Source organism: Erpetoichthys calabaricus, chromosome 7, assembly GCF_900747795.2.
Source record: "Erpetoichthys calabaricus chromosome 7, fErpCal1.3, whole genome shotgun sequence".
Lineage (NCBI taxonomy): Eukaryota > Metazoa > Chordata > Cladistia > Polypteriformes > Polypteridae > Erpetoichthys > Erpetoichthys calabaricus.
The window spans coordinates 71,913,300-71,934,727 of record NC_041400.2 but is presented as its reverse complement, the minus strand read 5'-3'; the positions used below and the strand labels follow the sequence as shown (position 1 = coordinate 71,934,727).

General features: G+C 38.3%; 1 protein-coding gene across 3 annotated transcripts in view; it reads left to right on the top strand.

Moving 5' to 3' along the window:
• The first annotated feature begins 773 nt into the window (after nt 1-773).
• The window catches only part of LOC114644153 (butyrophilin subfamily 1 member A1-like), a 28,468-nt gene continuing 7,813 nt past the window's right edge, over nt 774-21,428 (top strand). The window contains exons 1-9 of one of the 3 annotated variants that reach the window (XM_051930124.1): nt 774-1,111; nt 4,268-4,332; nt 7,018-7,359; nt 8,365-8,643; nt 11,363-11,482; nt 12,021-12,044; nt 19,356-19,382; nt 20,243-20,269; nt 20,356-20,382. In XM_051930124.1, the coding sequence (XP_051786084.1) occupies nt 4,272-4,332; nt 7,018-7,359; nt 8,365-8,643; nt 11,363-11,482; nt 12,021-12,044; nt 19,356-19,382; nt 20,243-20,269; nt 20,356-20,382 (907 nt within the window). In that variant the 5' untranslated portion in view covers nt 774-1,111; nt 4,268-4,271. Of the gene's footprint in view, nt 1,117-2,214; nt 2,487-4,267; nt 4,333-7,017; nt 7,360-8,364; nt 8,644-11,362; nt 11,483-12,020; nt 12,045-19,355; nt 19,383-20,242; nt 20,270-20,355; nt 20,383-21,428 lie in introns of those variants that run through there. The other 2 variants (XM_028792382.2, XM_051930125.1) reach the window with 2 other exon arrangements.

Below are 21,428 nucleotides of genomic sequence, written 5' to 3'. Positions count from 1 at the left end.
AAGAAATACATGGAAAAAGGAACAGGCTTCTGTATGACTCAGCTGCATTCATTTGGTAAAAGAATACTTCCTTGTTTTAGCAAAACTTGCGAAACAAAACAAATGGTGATTGTGACTGCTGAATAAACTTGTGACCTTCAGTTAAGATTATTTATAAATACAGTTACTTTTTTAAACTAGTGTTTAATAAATAAATAAGTACTTTAAAAATGCTCTTTTTATACCTTTTATATTTTAAAGATTTTCAACATGTCAGATAATCAAAATCCAAAATGCAAACCCGTGGTATTCTGAAATTATGAACTGAAAATGAAAAATATTGACAATGACAAAGTTTTTTGACTTAAATGTACTTTTTCAATCAGATAAAAACAGCAAAGTGACATTCAAAAGAATATCTTAGAAAAAAAAACAAAAAAACTTTGACTCGCTGCTGTACTTTCATAATGAAGGCTCTGGCCCCGGGCTGTTTGACTCACTAGATCGAGGCGTAAGGCTGCAGGTTCTGTACCAGAGCTCCTGAACATCAGAACTACATCGAGGGGAGAGAGCTGATCGAGTAAATTAACTGAGCACTTCGTGAGTAAAACAGACAGTGTTGTTACTGTTACAGAGGGTGTCTTTGCTGGCAGCATCCTTTTTTCAGCATAGCTCAAAATAAAAGAATGTCACTGAAATGATATGATCCTTCAACAATATAAAGAGTATCCTATCGTGTAAATGATTGTAAAATATATCCCGTTTCGTTAATCTGAAAACAGATTTTGTTTCCTGGTCCACTCCTGGAGGCCATAATACATACACAAAGTACAGTATTTACTTGTGCAATACCACCCAGCGGCTACACAGACTTGTGCGCTATTTTCACATTTCGAAAACACATTTTTAGACCAAAAATGACTCCGCCCGCCACTTACTAAAGATATTTCCTTGAGTCAGAGGAGAAAAGGGGAGAAGCCAAGTACTTCTCGATTCTGTGCGAAGAGAAATCCCATTGTAAACTGAAAGGTGACAACATGTGAAACCTAGCAACTGAAGACGGAGCTGCCATCTAAAAGGAAACCGCAGCGCAGTTCGGCTGCATTCTGGGTGTAGACAAACGTAGCCTACTGTACAGTAAGTACCACCGTATGCTGCGTATTCGTGGTATGTGGTCGTTTAATTCTGTAGCTGTAGCTTCATAAAGGAAAGTTTGGTGTGGTACATTGCTATACGGCCACACGTGTTTTCCCATGCCCCCCTTTAACGTTTCTGATAGTTCCTGGTGGAAAGGAACAGTTAAATATGGTGATCTTTGGGGGGTATTTGGGTACTGGACTTTCTAATCGAACTACACGTAAAAATGAAACTGAAATGTACAGTGTGGTATTCCTAGCGATGATCTGAATTGCAGCGAATCGTACGGAAGAAAACGAAAGCAAATGGTCAGTTTGCCAATGTGGCCATTACATGTTTTTAGTTTAAAAAGTACCCACAGTCACATCAAGATTCGAGTAAATTCCGTGTCAAATATTTTTAACTGATCGCCTGCCTAGCCTAGTGAATATGCTCACAAGAAACAAATGTTGCGGGTAAAGTCAAATACTTTTTTGAAAGCAGGTGGAGATGTACGTAAATATCCAGCTAATCTTTGATATCAGTGCTCAGGGGGATCTTGAAGTCATCCGCCATATGAATTGCAGTGCCATCTTTTCACAACAGAGGCGTTTGCAGAGACACTTCAGGCCTTTTGTATCTCACTAACAGACGTTCAGACAGCCCCACAAATTGATTGTAGAAAATGATAATGGTGATAGTGGTAAGGATGACAGGGCTAAAGCTGATGTCAAAGACTGCAATTCTGTTTGAACAATACACCCTGACTTATTCACATTACACTTAAATCTACAGTAAATATTACCTACAAATAGTGAAATGTGGAATATTACAAATGCTGCAGGGTGTTCTGTACATGGTATCTGGTGATGATCACATCAGGACTGCACACAATGTGAGGTGTCTATAGAGTTTTGAATGTTAGGTCTAGCAGAGTATCAGGACCAACACTGGAATGAATTCAACATTACCTGGTATAGTGGGTTTGCTATCTCCCTTCTCTCTCTGGCAGGATGTATAGACTTTAAATGGCAAAGAACAGAAGATGAATTATTGCAAAAACGTAAAATGCCTTTTGCAAATTATTCATCGCTCTTTTGAGGGGTTCTCAGTACACCACAGATCAATACCTTTTTTGTGATCCTTCTGAAATATCTCTCAAAATCATTTGTCAATTTAGGTTATAAATAAATGCCATGTATTCAGGTTCTCTGCACTTAGAAAACTCTCCATTTCTGCATCATACTAATGGACTTCTGGGACTGAAACTTGGGTCTGTACTCCATGCAGAGTATGGAAAGCAACCATTTTCTGTCAGTCAAGGCAAAGAAAAGGTCATTTGACAAATCTACAAATGTGGCTTCTGTCTGTTAGAATGCAACTTTTTCATGGTGAGTTTGTTAATTTTGAGCTGTATAACATACTGTATAATCCATACAATATATTAACAATTACAATATTTAATTACTTAATGTGATTAGAATCTCCTATATTCATTTAAGGCAGGGGTGAGCAACACTGGGCCTTGAGGGCTGTAGTGGCTGCAGGCAGAGGCGTAGCTAGGGTTTTCAGCGCCCAGGGACAACTGAAGATTTCGTGCCCCCTCCTGTTTGCCAAAATGCAATGGGGAAGGTAAATTTGGAGCCCCCTGGATGCTGTGCCCGGGGACAGATGTCCCCCATTGCCCCCCCCCCCCCCCCAACTATGCCACTGGCTGCAGGTTTATCTTCCAACTCAGTTGCTCAAGTGACATTTTTCTGCTTCATTTTAGTTGTCTCACTTGTAAAGATTTTGAATCCTTAAATGCTAATTTTAGTTTTAAACAGCAGCATTCATTGTTTTTAATGGCTGTTTATTAGCAGGAAGATGCAAATGACAAAGGAATCAGCAGTTCTCCATCTAACTTGTTTCCATTTAGACCTGTGTGTATATATTGTATACTATTTGGTTTAGTACAATACTTAGAAGGAAACTGATGAGAAAAAAGTGAAGGACTGAAACTTACTCATATGTTTTAGGCTTCAAAATTATTTGGATGATATCCTTAGAAAGAAAGAAAATCTATGATTTAAAAAAAACATAACATTGCAAAACAGTAACAAGCCATGAAATTAAATAGGATCCGTTATTGGCAAGGATTGTTTAAGGAACAAGGTTGGAATAAAAACCTGCAGCCACTGCAGTCCTCCAGGACCAACGTCACCCCTAATTTAAGGACGTATTCTTCTTTGGCAAATGAGAACAACAATTTTGTCGCAAACTAGAGGGTTAAGGTTTCATTTTCCCTCTACTTGTTTTTTAATTAAGTCAGAAAAAACAAACAAAAAAACTAACAAAAACTAATGAGGCTTATTTTAAACGTACTGTAATTGTTTTTACACATTCAATACTGTGAGACCTCAAACAACAAGAAAGTAAAGGTGATCTTAAGAAAACACAAGGATTAATTGTAACATTAACAGGCAGTGAAAAGGGTTAAGAAAAAGTAAAAATAATGATAAAAGTGTACACCTTGAAAATGGAAATTGTTACTAAAAAAATGAAATCTGTGCAGTTCAAAAGCAAAGAATCATGGTAGATATGAAACTTATTAACACCACTGAATCCTGAAAATAAATTGCATTAGTTTAAACGCACATTATCAAAACAGCAACTTCAATTTTAGCAAGTTCAGAGATTTTCTTTTCAATGTCAGTTGAATTTGTTGTTTGTATGTAGAAAGTTTAGGTCTTCAGGATTTGTAACCCCTTTAAAATGTAACCCACTCAGTATGCCATCAAATTGGTTTGGCTGTTATACTTGGCCACTCATTGACTACACGGGTGGATGAAGAGCCAGAGGTTGAATCACAAATGGCCGAATAATGTAGTGCTAACAAACTGAACCAGTCCAAACTTAGCCCGTTTCAGTTTGCGCTAATAATATCCTAATTTGGCCCATAAGGTTAATTTAAGATTAAATGCCACTGCCAGTACATTACTGCGTAGCGAGATTTTTCTCCTGGAGAAAATAGAGTATAGTATACAATGGGATGTTTTGGTGTGACTTCATGTGAAAAATATACACTAAGAATGTTTTCCCAAAAGTAAATCAGCATAATTATAGGTTAATATAGTTTTATTGGGCATATTATAGGCATATTATGAAACTTTTTTTTTTTCTATTGTTATAGAGAAATGATGAGCAGATTTTATACTATCATCTTCAATCTCATTCAAGTTGGTCTGGTGCACTTGGGTAAGTATGGGTTATAAAATGATGGGATTTGTCTTCAAAGGGACATTTTATTACTGCATCAGATTTTACGTTCAAAGGTAATTTAGTGATAGAACAAGTTAGGGGCAGGTGACTCTTGCTGACAGATGGACATATGCTCTGTCATTTTGTAATGCATATAGTAATACAATGAATTGCATTTTTATTTCAACAGATGGTGCATGACAAACATTAGCAGGGCTGTTGAGAATTAAATGACATTTAAATGAGGAGACAGATAATACCATTACTTAATCATGGAAAATTTAAATAGAAAATAAAAAATTAATAGTGGATCTGTGCTCAGTAATACAGAAAGTGAGAGCAGGAATAAATCATGTAAATGAATAACAAATGCCATTAACATCTATATCCGCATCGAGAGGAGTCAGATGAGGTGGCTCGGGCATCTGATCAGGATGCCTCCTGGACGCCTCCCTGGTGAGGTGTTCCGGGCACGTCCAACCGGGAGGAGGCCCCGGGGAAGACCCAGGACACGCTGGAGGGACTATGTCTGCCGGCTGGCCTGGGAACGCCTTGGGATTCCCCCGGAAGAGTTAGAAGAAGTGGCCGGGGAGAGGGAAGTCTGGGCATCTCTGCTCAAGCTGCTGCCCCCGCGACCCGACCTCGGATAAGCAGAAGAGGATGGATGGATGGATGGATTAACATCTATAAAGAGGGCACTCTGACCTCACAGGACTGAAGCTGGAGAATCTGCTGTTATACCACCAGTTACTTCCCACTAGGTGAAAGTCAGTGGGTTCCAAAGAAGTTATAACATCCTCTGTTGCCTTTGTTTATTTCCTAAATTTTTTTTTCTATTTCAAATTACCATTATTAGGTTATAATTTAGGTTGTATATGCCATCGAGTCAAGTCAAGTTGGAGAGCATGCACTGGTACAGTGTGTTGCGATACCCACTACACGATGAAACAACTCGGGATCCCGGATGGCAACCCCCCAGGCAGATACACGGTGCAGTCTCACCCTCCGGAAATGACCCTTAATCTGCCGCAGCCAGGTGTTATGTGGGCGACCCCTTGGCCTGGTCCAGCCACTCGGGTCCCCAACAATGATGATCTTACAAGCTGGATAACCCTCGGGGAAACGCGCCACATGGCCGTAGTGCCGTAACTGACGCTCCCTCACAATGCAGGTAATGTGCCTCATTCGGGACTCCATGAGCAACCCCTCATTTGACACAAAGTCAAGCCAACGGTACCCAAGAGACACAGTACCAAAGGAGTCCAGTCTTCATCTCAGGTCACTGGATAGCGTCCATGTCTCGCAAACCATATAGCAAGACAGGAAGCACCAGGACTCTAAAGACTTGGACCTTCATCCTTTTGCATAGATATTGGGAGCACCACACACCCCTTTCCAGCGACCTCATGACCCCGCCATACTCTCCCAATCCGTCTACTGACTTCATAAGAAGAGTCACCAGAGACATGAATGTCACTTCCAAGGTAAGTAAACCTCTCGACAAGGTCGACACTCTCTCCGCAAACAGACACACTGCTGATGGCCGTGCCCAAAAGGTCATTAAAGGCCTGGATTTTGTTTTTTATCCAGAACATTCGCAAGCCCAGACACTCAGACTCCTTGCTCAGTCTCTCGAGCGTCCCGATCAGAGCCTCCATTGACTCCGCGAAGATCATGGCATCATCAGCAAAGTCAAGATCCATGAATATTTCTTCACCAACAGATGCCCAACGCCCAGTCCATACAAGCATTGAGCAGACTAGGAGCAAGAACTCACCCCTGATGAACCCCAGAATCAACTGGGGAAAACGCAGAGGTCCTCCCTCCACTCAGCACAGCACTCACAGTACTAGTGTACAGGCTGGCCATGATATCCAGCAACCTTGAGAGGATCCCGCAAAGCCTCAGGATGTTCCACAGAGCAGCTCGATCAACTGAGTCAAACGTTTTACGAAAATCGACAAAGGCTGCAAAGAAACTCTGCTGATATTCATGTTTGCCATCTGTTGGAATGAAAACTACAATACATTTCATTAGCTCACAAAAAAAATCCTTGGAATGGTTGTGGTTGGTGCATCACAGATATTACAGACTGCACAGACATGTTGTTGAAATCATTTAAAGTGAAGTGCTAATCCAGTAATCTACAATTTATTGAGGACTGGGCTGACTAGTAGTGTAATATGTTTTTTTTACTGCAAGGTAGCCAATAAAAGCTAGGTAAATTTTTGTTAAACTATGTAGATGTAGCAAATATTGTGCAAATATTCAAGTTTGGAGAGTTAAATCATAAATAAAAATGTACTGAATATTTATTTTCTGACTTCATGGTAAATTACAGCTGAAATCCAATTTAGCATTGAAGTTCTTAATGAAAGTTGTTTTAGTGAAAAATGCACCAATTAAAAAAATGTTATATGCACATAGAACATATGGCATTGTCGCTCTATGAGTATGAAAATTTGGAAAAGTTATTTTATACAAATTGCCAAACCGTTATAGAAGCAACTGTGCCACAATGCTGGACCTCAGAGAAAGGGTCTAAACAAAAGCTAGGGCCAGCATCAATTGAAGAGATCAGTCAGAAATGGCAGTTCTGCCAGAATGTTTCAGTGTAAATAGAGACTTTCACTTAATGTGTTTTGATCATTTTTCACACATGATTATATCTTTATTTTACAGAGATATTCAGCCTTACTGCACCAGATTCACTCCAGTTTAGTAATGTAGGTGGTAAAGTGGTGTTGCCTTGCCTGCTCTCTCCCAGCATCAGTGCTGTTGACATGGAAATCCTGTGGTCTAGAGATGAAAGGAAAATATTCCACTACAGAGAGCAAAAAGAGGTTACACAAGGCATTCATAGCAGCTATGTGGGTAGGACACACATTGCAAAAGCGGAAATAACCTTAGGAAATGTTTCGCTTCACCTGGACAATGTTCACACTGTGGATGAAGCAGTATATACATGCGAAGTTGTTTCTAAGAACTGGCATGACAGCAAAACTGTCAGGTTAAAGATTATTGGTGAGTATAATTTATTGGAACAGTGAACATGCTGGGTTAGAATTTAGAACTTGTGATTACTGGCCCTAGACCTTCCTTTAGGATGTTGTTTTTCACCAAGCCGGTTCTATTAACTACAAAGAGGACTATTTCATTTATGTTAGGTAGAATACCCAGAGGGGACTGGGCGGTCTCGTGGCCTGGAAGCCCTACAGATTTTATTTTTTTCTCCAGCTTTCTGGAGTTTTTTTTTTTTTGTTTTTTCTGTCCACCATGGCCATCGGACCTTACTCCTTTTCTATGTTAACTAATGTTGCCTTATTTTAATTTCTTATTTTGTCTTTTATTTTTCTTTTCTTCATTATGTAAAGCACTTTGAGCTACTTTTTGTATGAAAATGTGCTATATGAATAAATGTTGTTGTTGTTATCCACAGTTTTTGCTAATCAATGTCCGCTAAGGAAGCAATGATTTGCTTGTGCATTGTGCCTTCATCTTTACAGTAACCCATGTAGAGTTCTATTTGTTTCATGATTTATGTTTTCCTTGCTCTACTCTGCTGTTCTGTTTTTTGACCTTGGCTTACTTTTTGGGTTTGTCCTGCTATTTTCGTACCTTTTTGGATTCTCTCTTTTTGACCCTTAGTTTGGCCTTGAATATTGTACTGTTTTTTTTTTGGTGTATGGTCTCCTGCATGCTCCGTGGACCTTATATTAAATTTCAGACAGTGCAAATAAACCTTTTCTTAACTTAACTCTGCTTCTGCAGTGGTTGCAGTTAAATACTGGTGTGCATGATCAACTGAGCTTTAAGGGGTGACATTGCATGCACTTAGTGGATATCTGATAGGGGGGGGGGGGGGGGGGTACTGTGTGCAGTACTGCCCTTACTGGTGTGGTGAGCTTTTTCCCACCTAACATTTACCTGTAATGGGATTCATGTAGAGCAGTCAGTAATAAAGCCACGGTGACTATCTCTTACTATTTTTCTTGTATTGCTCACCAATATATGGTTCTGTTTCCTTAGCACTGGGCAGCATCCCCCTGATGTCTTTGGCTGGACTTCAGAAAAATGGTATACTGTTATACTGTGATTCAAAAGGATGGTACCCCAGGCCTGTAATTGAATGGTCTGACAGAAAGCAAACTAATTTAACAGGACAGGCCATATATTCTGAAGAACTGGACAACTCTGGGTTATACAACGTGCAGAGTTATCTACAAGTATATGAAGAGAATAAACATGAGCTTTCCTGTATCATCAAGCAAGGTGAACATGAACTGCAATCCAGAATTAGTATTAATGGTCAGTATTGGTATTAATGTCTCTTATTATTGTGTTAGATCTGTTTTACATTACAGGAAATTTGTGTTAAAACCTGAATGCCCATGCCTTCTGACAACCTAGCATAAGATCAGCAAACACATTTTTTCTGATGAAGCTAATTTCATAAAAGCTGTAACCACAAAGCCGAAATGCGCCATCTGTTGGAATAACAAATGTAATGCATTTTATTACTACATTCATTACAAAATGCATTCCAATGCCTTTTATTTATTACTTAGATTTCAGCCCATATTAGATGAGCACAGCCTGTGTATTTTTAAAAGCATAAAGTTCAATATTGCATTGAAAAAGTTAAATTTTCTGTTATTACCCTGGCAAATTGCACTGCCTCATGTCGAAGGTGTATTGCTAGCCAGAGGACTAAAGAAGTTGACAGCCTTTTATGAAAGTGCCCAAGCAATTCCTATATATTACTCATTCCAGAAAATACAATATTTTAGAAGAATACACTTTAGATGTTTACTTTTGGCTGCCAGGCCAAAAAATGACAATTGGTTCCTCTTGTTTAGCTCTTTTATAGCAGAAGGACAGGATGGGGAGGAGTGAAGGGCAGAATCTAGTTTCATCTTCTGAGACTTGAGCAGATAGAAAACCTTTCCCTGGTATACCTTTGAAATCTTCTTCCATTAGGGCCAAATCTACAGTATATACCGTATTTATGTATTTAAAATCAGAGAACAAGAGGCCTTGGGGTTTAAGCTTTTATACCTTCACCGTTAAAATAAAATGCCTGCTGAGACAAACAGAAACACAGTATGCTTTACTCAAACAGCCACTATTAACAATTCAAGAATAAACACTTCTGTTTAGAGGTAGATCGGGGTGATAATGGACAGGTACAGCTTCATGTCTTTCATTGTGTTATTTGAGTGCTTAGCATCCCAAAAAATGCATTAGGAAATATGACTAGTTTTGCAAGATTATAATTATTTTAATTATTAAACATGTCCAGTGTCAAAAAAGAAACAAGCATTTGAAATTGTATAGTAGTACAAGGTATAGCAATTCTGCCATCATACAGTATGTAAATGTTAGCAAGAATATGTATGTGCCACAGTGTGGCACTCTGTGTAGGGCACATTCCTGTCTTGCATTTGATGCTGCTAGGATATGCTCTCATCCCCAGAGCTGGGTTAAGTGGGTTCAATTGGGTTGTCAGACATATGAAAGTGCCTCTTTACATTTAATCACATTTTAATTTTGATCACCATTAACCTGAGTAGCAATAGTTTCTACTAATTCTGCTGTTTATTTTAAGATGTGTTAAAAATGAATTCTCTGTTACTTACTATTGGCACACTTTTAGATTCCATATAAATGTATTGTAGCTATTGACTAATCACTACCATGCTGAACTTTCTAAATGCCTGTATATGCCATGAGCATGAACCAAACATGCCAGCTATTGACTATATGATTTTATTTCTTTTTATAAGTCTCGGTACTATTTATCACTACTTATAGGCTATCCTTACAGTACAGGAAGTACTGACTAATCCTGCAACAGACCAGTAATATGTGTTTCATATCTTCATGTGTGCAAACACAAATTTTGTCATTTTCTTCAAGCATGTTCATTTGAGCTCTTAGATGCCATCTGTTAGTGAAAGTAGTTTACTATGCTACAGCAACACAAAGACTGTGATTTCCAGAACTTGTTCATGGACTTGCTGCTGCTTACCAATTTCCTGAAGTGGAAGTTTAATGAAAAATTGATAATGCATCTTGACCTTGTCCAAATACTACTTGTGGAGATGACAGAAATGTAAAAATCTATTTTACAATGCAAGCTGTATTATTTTGGACTATTTGTTTCAAGTCTTGAACTATGTAAACATAATCTATATAGATTTGTATAATGTAATTAATTATACACGCAGTTGTGTAAACTTATATTTGCAACAATATTAAAATTGATTAAAACAATCATGCCTATCAGGTTCAACTAAATCTAGGGTTACAAGAAGTTCTGTGGTTTCAGAGACAGTCCTATATACAGCAACAATAATGGCATATGAAATGGGCCAATAAATGACCAGATAGATTGTGAGTCTCAAACACTCTTGGATGGCCACCATTTTTGTTTTAACTGGTGTCCTGTTTAGCTGTAAATGAAACACATTATTTACTGTAATTGTGCAGCCCATTATTGTTCTCATTTCTTATACACCAATCATTTCTAAAACTGATTTTCTTCTGTCTCCAATAAAATGCATATCTTGCTTATGTCAGAGACTCCAGCACAAGTCAAAAAATCCAAAATTTATAGTTGGTATAAAAAAGCTAAACCATATCAGACTACTTCAAATTGATTACAATTTTCAAAACTAGAATGAATTTCAAAGGAATTGCATTGAAGAGGTGGGGTAAGGGCACAGTGAGCAGAACACCCATCTTCAAACAATATCTCAACAAAGAATTTAGAGCAACATTGTGCTTCAATCAAAGGTACGCAGAGACCCAGTGATTTCTGGTTTACTCCTCATTGGTGAAGACAGAAAACAATTGACAACCACAATGAGTCTAATAGGACACTGACAAAAAGAAAACGGTAAAGGGTGCAGTCCTAACAAGGACTTTAGATTTGTCTGTACCCGCATTTTCCACAATGTGTTTGTATATATATGTAAAAGATATACATTGCCAATTACTGTATATTTAATTTTTGTTTTTTCAGAAGACTTTTTTCCACGGGTTTCAGCTATGACTGTGGTTTTAGGAATTCTTCTGCCCTTGAGTGTTCTGGCCTTCATGGTGATGACCTTTACTGCTCTGAATTTCAAGAATAAAGTTAAAGGTAGCTCTGGTTCTTGTTACTCTGCTTAACAAAATTTCTTGAATTGGTTTTATTTTGCCATGTTTGCTATGTGGGCATTATGAATCAATCACAGTCAAATTCATCTGTCTTATATATACATTCCAAATATGTCTACCTGAAACCTGGCTATCTATACGTGTGAGAATCACATAATGTGTTCAAGCAGGACTACCATGTGCACTTCCTAAGTTGGAGGGCATAATTACATTTTGGGTGGGTGAGCTCCGTGTTTCCCTACTACACAATTTTACAACAAAATTGGAAGGATCTTCTGTGACAATCACAGAACACAATCACATCTTAAACCTTTTGATCTCTGTGCCTAATTAATAGGAACCTACAATGTATCTTGTCCCCTTTCTGATGCCCATGTATGCTTGTGTTGATAAAGTAAAACAAAAGTCAGAACTTGTTGGAATCTCATTGTATATTAATCTGTAGCATAACAAGAAATTTGTGTGTTTTTGTTTACTTTGCTAATGTTACTGAAAGTCTGTTTTTTGGTTTATTTCCAAAGCTGAACGGCAACGAGCAGAGGCTGGTAAGAGAATTTCTTCAATGCTTTTCTAAGGAATGAATATTCATTCAAAATTAATCGAGTACTCCAGTTTGGCAGACAGTAGAAAGTATCTGTTTACTAAATTACTAAGTATAGAATAAATATCACTAGGCTAAATGATGCAGAAATCATGCATTGTATTATAAGTAAATTTAAAAGGAAAACAGAAATATCTCAAGTTCCAGATAAAGGAATACAACAAATTCCAAGATCCATTGGGCTTTCCTAAACTAAAATAGTCATTCTGGATTTTATATGATTCACTTCTCATACCAATATCATATAAACACACCCTTCTTTCACCTACTAAATCTTCTCCTCACATTCTCAGACTTTTTCTTTTTTTTAATTCTGACCTTCAACATAATATAATACAATTCTCAGTGTTTTATAAGAGTGTAGATGCAAAGACTAAAAGTCTAAAGAGGATAGACTGTGGAGACAGTCAAGGAGCAGTGGAACAAGTTTAAAAATATTTTACAGGCAGGACTGGTACATACCTAAATTTGGAATTAATACGAAATTCAAAAAAACTCTGTAGTTGGTTAATAAAAAGTTAAAAAGGAATAAAAAACAGCTGTATAATGGGTATAAGACTAATAACTCCAAAGTGAATCGTACGGCATATGAGAACACGATGGAAACCATTAAGAAGGATATCAGGGAGGCTAAAAGACAGTTGGAGAGGAATATTGCAGATAAGGCGAAAGATGATCGTAAGAGATTATTTCAGTATTTTAGTAGTAAAAGAATAGTCAAGGAGGAGGTAACGTGCATCAAGAATAGTAAAGGGGAATTAAAAGATACAGACAGTGAAATAGCAGATGCCTAAACTTGCATTTTTCTGAGGTCTTCACAACTGTGAATGTCGGTAACCTCCTAAAGGTAAATGGGTCTACTAAGGAGGTTCTGAGGGATTTAGAAATTGTAGAAGGAGAAGTACTGCTGAGATTAAAGAGATTGAAATCAAACAAATCACCAGGACCAGATAATATTTACCACTGAGTTCTTGAGGAGGCTAGCGAGTACATATATAAATCCTTGACACGTTTTTTGGAAGTTACTGCGCACTGGAGAGATTTTAAAGGACTGGAAAATGGCAAATATTATCCCGTTATATAAAAAGGGTGACTAGACAGATCCAAGCAACTATAGGTCAGTAAGCTTAACATGCATCACAGTAAAATTAATGGAAGGAATTATTAAGGATAAGATTTAGCAGCACATGGCAAGTACAGGGGTTTTACCAAACAGTCAACATGGGTTCAGAAGAGGGAGGTCAGACTTACTAACATGCTGGAACAGAGCATATTATATTATTTATCTTGACTTTCAGAAAGCATTTGATAAGGAGCCACATAAGAGGTTGGGCATCAAACTATTTGAAGTGGGAGTTCAGTGTGATGTTTGTAGATGGGTGCAGAATTGGCTCAGGAACAGAAGCAGGGGGTTATGGTGCAAGGAACCTTAACAGAATTGGCTGATGTTAAAAGTGGTGATCCACAGGTGCCAGTACTAGGGCCGCTGCTATTTTTAATATATATAAATGATATGGAAAGGAATATGAGTAACAAGCTGGTTAAGTTTTCAGATGATACCAAGATAGGTGGATTGGCAAATAATTTAGAATCTGTTAAATCATTACAGAAGGACTTGGACAGCATACAGGCTTGAGCAAATTTGTGGAAGATGAAATGTAATGTCAATAAATGTGAAGTACTACACATAGGAAGTAAAAATGTTAGGTTTGAATACACAATGGGAGGTCTGATAATTCAGAGTACAGGTTATAAGAAGGATTTAGGAGTCATACTGGACTCTACACTATCAACTTCCAGACAGTGTTCAGAAGCCATTAAGAAGGCAAACAGAATGTTAGGCTATATACCACGATGTGTGGAGTAGAAGTCCAAGGAGGTTATACTCAAGCTTTATAATGCACTGGTGGGGTCTCATCTGGAGTACAGTTTTGGTCTCCAGGCTACAAAAAGGAAATAGCAGTGATAGAAAAGGTCCAGAGAAGAGCGACTACGCTCATTCCAGGGCTATAGTGGATGAATTATGAAGAAAGATTAAAAGAGCGGAGCTTCTATGCATTTAAGCAAAAGAAGATTAAGAGGTGACATGATTGAAGTGTTTCAAATTATGAAGGTAATTAGTACAGTGGATTGAGACTGTTACTTTAAAATGAGTTCATCAGGAACACAGGGACACAAACTTGTTAAGGGTAAATTTCACACAAACATTAGGAAGTTTTTCTTTACACAGAGAACAATAGACACTTGAAATAAGCTACCAAGTAGTGTGACAGACAGTTAAGACTTCAGGGACTTTCAAAACTCGACTTGATATGTTTTAAGAAGTAAGTGGATAGGACTGGCAAGCTTTGTTGGGTGGAATGGCCTATTCTTGTCTAGATTGTTCTAATGTTCTAACACAAATTCCAACTCTAAATGTATTAAACCTTGGATTGTAAGTGCTTTAAGCCCTTGCATGGGTTCAATTCCAAACTTATATCCTGTACCTCACCCAGGGTCCGCAATGCTATCTGGAGTCCTTGAAGGTATAACCCTGAAGCTCTCTTTATGAGCTCATGTATTCTTCAAGACCTGAAGACAAACTTGCCTTTGACAGGGAAAGCAACAAGGTTACATATAGACTACTGTATAATAGAAAATAAGGAGTGTTAGGTAACACAATGGAAACCACTGAGGTGACCAATTAGAATAAGGAATTTCTGTTAAATTGTGCCCTATCAACCATTGACATTGTTCCATTTTTGAGTCCTTCGAATAATTGCTTTGGTGACATTTTTAATATTTAGCTGATCTACTGCTCCTTGACAGTAGTTGTGTCATTTTATTTTTCTTACAGTCTAGGTCCTACTAACTCTATTCTATGACATACATAAAGTCCATGATGGCAGGCAAAATGTAACACCTCGCTACAACAAGTAGTACATAAAGCAACTACTGCCTATAGCTTAGTTGACAGAATTAAATTACTTACCATTTGCTCTGAAAAAGGGTCTGCTCTGAATTTCCAAGGCAAATTTTGGAGATAGTATGCTTAATTTCACAAGAAGTAAATGAATGAATATTATTGGTAAAGTAGCAATATACTGTAAGTAAATAAAATCTTACTCTTAAATCATATTACATTAATAACGGACATGTGATGATGTGGAAAATGAGTTTCTTTCAATAATTTAATTTGCTTATAACAACTCTCAACATTGTTATCTTAAGCAATTTTACTCCACGTTTTCTGTCATATGTTCAATATAATTACTTACTGTTTTGTCTTGGTAGACAGTTATGAAGCTATGAGAAAGAGTAGTGGAAGCTAGGTTAAGAAGTGAGGTGATGATTAGTGAGCAGCAGTATGGTTTCAAGCCAAGAAAGGGCACCACAGATGCAATGTTTGCTCTGAGGATGTTGATGGGGAAGTTTAGAGAAGGCCAGAAGGAGTTGCATTGTGTCTTTGTGGACCTGGAGAAAGCATATGACAGGGTACCTCGAGAGGAGCTGTGGCATTGTATGAGGAAGTCGGGAGTGGCAGAGAAGCACGTAAGAGTTGTACAGGATATGTGCGAGGGAAGTGTGACTGTGGTGAGGTTTGTGTTAGGAGTGACGGATGCATTCAAGTTGGAAGTGGGATTACATCAGGGATCGGCTCTGAGCCCTTTCTTATTTGCAATGGTGATGGACAGGTTGACAGATGAGATTAGACAGGAGTCTCCATGGACTATGATGTTTGCTGATGACATTGTGATCTGTAGCAAGAGTAGGGAGCAGGTTGAGGAGACCCTGGAGAGGTGGAGATATGCTCCAGAGAGAAGAGGAATGAAGGTCAGTAGGAACAAGACAGAATACATGTGTGTAGACGAGAGGGAGATCAGTGGAATGGTGAGGATGTATGGTGAAGGAGGATGAGTTTAAATACTTGGGATCAACAGTACAGAGTAATGGGGATTGTGGAAGAGAGGTGAAAAAGAGAGTGCAGGCAGGGTGGAATGGATGGAGAAGAGTGTCGGGAGTAATTTGTGACAGATGGGTATCAGCAAGAGTGAAAGGGAAGGTGTACAGGATGGTAGTGAGACCAACTATGTTATATGGTTTGGAGACAGTGGCACTGACCAGAAAACAGGAGACAGAGCTGGTAGAGTTAAAGATGTTAAGATTTGCATTGGGTGTGACGAGGATGGATAGGATTTGAAATGAGTGCATTAGAGGGTCAGCTCAAGTTGGACGGTTGAGAGACAAAGTCAGAGAGGCGAGATTGCGTTAGTTTGGACATGTGCAGAGGAGAGATGCTGGGTATATTGGGAGAAGGATGCTAAGGATAGAGCTACCAGGGAAGAGGAAAAGAGGAAGGCCTAAGAGAAGGTTTATGGATGTGGTGAGAGAGGACATGCAGGTGATGGGTGTAAGAGAACAAGATGCAGAGGACGGAAAGATATGGAAGAAGATGATCCGCTGTGGCAACCACTAATGGGAGTAGCTGAAAGAAGAAGACTGTTTTGTCTTGGTAGAGTAATATATTACTCTACTTTCCCCTTTTGTATTATTAATATGTATCCTTTGTCAGAATGCATCAACTCTCACAGACTTTCCACTGTTTATAAAGTATTGTACCATATAACTTCTCTCCACCTTCCCTTCTACATTTATAACCTCAGGCAATTAAGTTTAGTAAAAGACAAGCAGGAGTTAAGTTACAATTTACATAATGTATTATTGATAATATTCATAAATAAAAAAAATATGCAAAGTACATTTGAATATTGGCAACCATACAAGCTGATAAATAGTGATGTGTAGTTTCAGGCGGCACACAGACTTGTTAGTTACTTAAAATGTCTCTAGTTAAGGTATCATTTGTGGTCAGCTTTCTCCAGAACAAACCGCATGCCTGTCTCAATATGGCTGCCGAGCTGTGCTCTTCATTGTATTGTCCTTTTCAGTTCATGGTGTGAGATGGTCTTTCATCAGTTTGGTAAGAGAGAGAGAGAGAGAGAGAGAGTGAGGTAAAGCAAGTGAATTTATATGTTTTCTGTCCAACCCCTACAGCCAATAGGGCGCCGTGGTACTTAAAGGCTTTTGATACAAGACAGTTCCAAACAGCCATACTTCAGACAAATGGGGGGGAACAGAAAACCTCCACACCTGCCCTCTAAACCATGTGTTAAGGTAAAGCTTGGCAGTTAGGCAGCCTGGCTTTCCTGTGGGGGTTGACTGGGAGTCCTGGAGAGAAATATTAGCCAAACTTGTTAGAGGCACTCCCCCTCCAACCCTGTCGTAAAATTACAAAGAGACTCATTCCTAAAAGGGGGGGGGGAAGGGGTTCTTAAACCATCAAACCATTGCCGTTATTATTAATAATGTAACACTAATATTACATTGCTTTGTCTAAGTTACAAATAAAGACATAAAAATATTTATCAAGTTGTATGTAAAATTTCACATCAGAACACTTACCTACCAAAAAAATGTTGCTTTTTGTGGTGTGTAAAACTGTCTTTGTGCCAGGTGCTGTGAACCTGTATCTGGCTATTGGGCTGCACCAATTGGGCTTGCAGTGTTCTCTATAACCTTGGGTTTGTGTGTGATCAATCATGTGTTTACACTTCCAGGTCGTGCTTTGTCCAGTTCAGGCTATGTAGTTCATGCCAGAGATGAGGTACAAAAAAATTAAATATTATTTCCTTCCTTAAAAGTCAGTCATTTTCTAACCTGCTTAGTCCTGAACAGGGTCATCGAGTCTATCCTACCAGCTAGCAGAGGGCACAAGGAAGGAACAAACCCTGGAAAAAATGCAAGCCCCATTGCAGGACAAACACACACACACCCCAGCCACACATTAGGGTGAATTTAGTATCACCAATCCACCTAAATTGCATGTCTTTGGACTGTGGTAGGAAATCAGAGCACCAGGAGACACAGGGAGAACATCTAAACTCCACACAGGGGCGATCTGGGATGCAAACCCTTGTCTCCTTACTGAGAGGCAGCAGAGCTACCACTACACCAACATGGCACCTTTCCCTTAAAAAGTAGCTTAAGTAATTTGAAAAAAAGAAAGGAGATTAATATCAGGATCAATACCAGTAATGCATCATTCATAAGACATTATGCTGCAACTTGATTGTCATTCACAACTGAAGAGGACTGTGCTAAATTTAAAATGCTACCAATGGAGCCTATGTGTACACTTTCCACATTGTGGAAAAGAAGCCAGCTTTACGAAGCTCCTACTTCAAAAAAAGTGCAGAATCCTGGCACTGAAAGAACAGGCATGTATATGTAGAACAGTGTTTTTTCAATTGTTTGCTGGCCTTGTGTTGACCAGCACACACCTGCCCATGTGGTGGTTAACGGTGCAGTGCTCAGTTTGTGATGGACATTGTGTTTAGTTTATGTATTCTTCCCAGTGTTGTTGTGGCTTGCCCTTTTTCATCCTAAAGTAATTTGATTCTGAACTTGAAGTGTTGCTGTCTCAGCTTAAGCAATTCAAAACCAAAAGAATTTTCTGAGCAGTGGGTGGCTGTAAAGTTCTCCCATGTATTTAACACTTTAATCTATATGGCTGTATTTTGTAAGATTATGACAATATTGGAGGGTATCATAATGACTTGATGCCATTGGCTACAGACCAATACCAGCTCCTCATTATTTGATTGTTTTTTGTGAGCTTGCATATCTAGCTATTATTAGCAAAAGAGAGGCAGACATCATTAGTTAGGCAAGTTCATGTAAGCATTAGTGAAGTCTGCACGCACATAGAAAAATTTTGATATAGCCACACTATTGTAGTATTTAAATACAATCAAAACAGCAAACACTACATAAAATATGAGCTTAAAAATAAAAAATCAATAAAAAATAAACAATAAGCAATAATAAGCAAAACATTAATTTCCTCAAAATGTAAACTTCATTCTACTCCACCTTTCTGAAAGCAAAATAAGACAAGGAAAAAAGTGAGCTAATTAAACAATGAAGTCAATTGCTGGTAAAAATTATCCACTGAGGTTGAAATTGACTCACGTGAAAACCTGCAGCCACATTTGCAAACTCTTGTTATACTTATGGAGCATAATTGTTGGTGCCTGTACCTTAGACTTTGGGTCCCTTAATTTACCTATTTGAAATACATAGTTCAGTATTCTCTACAAATTCAGTAGCATCATTTAGCACACTCTCGACAGGAATATATCTGCAGTGGTAAGAGGTGATTTCATATGCAGTAAAATATTACTGGTAATTGCTTTCTATTTTTGCTGCATTTTAGAGTATGATGAATTTTCTCAACGTCTTGGTAAGTACATCTTTTATGTTTACACAGGAAAGGATCTTGTTGTTGGCTTTTTTGTGGATGTTTGTGTTTTTGATGATCTTATCAGCCTTTCTCTTTGTTATAACTCCTCCTTAACTAAGTGTCCCCTTTTATTTGCTTATAAATGTAAATGGTACCAAGGATAAAAAAGCAATCCTTTTAAACGGTTCATTCCACCCTGCTTTTACAGCTTTAAATGTCCTAGGTATTGTGACATTGCTGCATGGTGACCACTAATTAATACACTAGAAGACAGTGCTGGTGCCTCTACAAATGCTTTCTAGGCATTCTTCTTTTTCCATTCTGCCATGTTATGTCAAAAACAAGATATCAGACAGATGAGCCTCTGTTCTGTTTGTGCATTTCAGGAATCCATGTTCCTTATTCCTCATGGCTGCATTCTATGCATTATACTACTGGGTAAGCGCTCATCAAAGCCAACCCCTATAACGTAAAACAAAATCAGACCTGTTTGATGTAATTGGGGCAAGTAACACAACAGACTGGTCTGACTGAGTCACTGGCGATGTCAAACTTCATGACAGAGAGTCAATGTTGCACACCTCGACTACCCCATGAGCTAAGAATATATAAATGTACTCTGCATCTGGAAATTGCTGGGGAGTATCCCATAACATAACACAGTCTTTAGCAGATTCTGGTTATGTACATCATAGCCCCAAGATTTTTTAATTTAGTTTGATATCAAAAATAAGCAAAACGGTTATAGTTACTGTTAATCTTCATGTTTCCAGTTGACTTATGCCAGCACTGTTAAATGTCTTAAATGAATTTTATGAAAATGTTTGCTAATATTATTGTTTTTATACCCAATACAACAGCAGCTGAGAGGCTACGTGTTCAAGATGGTATAAATTTAATTTTATTTTTTTCATAAATTTCTATGTAAATAATTCAGTAGGACTGACTAAAGAAAAATGTATTTCTTTTTCAGAATATACAGCACAGGCTCAAAGTCTTGGTAAATTTTCTCCTTTGTTTTTGTTATAGTGAACATGTTGAAAGTTTAGTAGTGAAATTCTATAGAGACATTGTCAGAAGAGCAGGCACCATCTGCTTTTTCATAATCCAGTTTTTTGATGCTATTTGTTGTATGCATTTTGGAATGGGGTCTAGGTAATGAGGGTCTTTCCATGTTAAAATGTGTGAAATTTTAAAAATGGCTTATGATAAGATTGAGTTCTTCTTGTATAACCAGAAATAAAATTGCATAATGCAATACTATTGAAATGAAAGGACAGTGTATGAAATAGTAAGGGCAGTGCTGAGTTTAGACACTCGTGCACTTTTTGATAATCAACGTATTCTGTTGTACTTCAGAAAAGATTGATCCGAAAAGTTTACATTACTTACATGATAGGGTCTCATTGTAGTATATTATCAATTTCTAGTCTTACTCTTTAAAATAAATGCAATAAGTATACTTTCCCATGACTTACTTTTGCCATTTGATAATCTGTTGTCTGAATTATTACTTATTTACTGGAACAATAAGGGCCATATATACAATGAAAGTGGAATATTTAACTGCAGTGAGGTCACTAGAGAGTTTTCGAATTGCAGCATAACGCTTCAATCCACCTTACTAACCGAAGGTTGTAAACCAGATATATGGACGCAGGGCGCTGTGCACATCGAGGCGCACGCGCACTGCCGCACAATATGGATGAGCCCGCCACAGAGCAAAAAAATAGCGCAGGGCGCATCGAGGCGCACGCGCACTGCTGCACTGCAATGAGCCCGCCACAGAGCAAAAAAATACAACCCCGCCACAGAGCAAAACAATAGCACAGGGCGCATCGAAGCGCACGCGCACTGACGCACTGCAATGAGCCCGCCACAGAGCAAAAAAAGAAACGAGAGGATTCAAAGGTTGTATTACAGTACGGAAACCCCAGAGGTCCACACTGCGCACTAACGCACTGCAACGAGCCCGCCACAGAGCAAAAAAAGAAACGAGAGGATTCGAAGGTTGTATTACAGTACGGAAACCCCAAAGGTCCACAG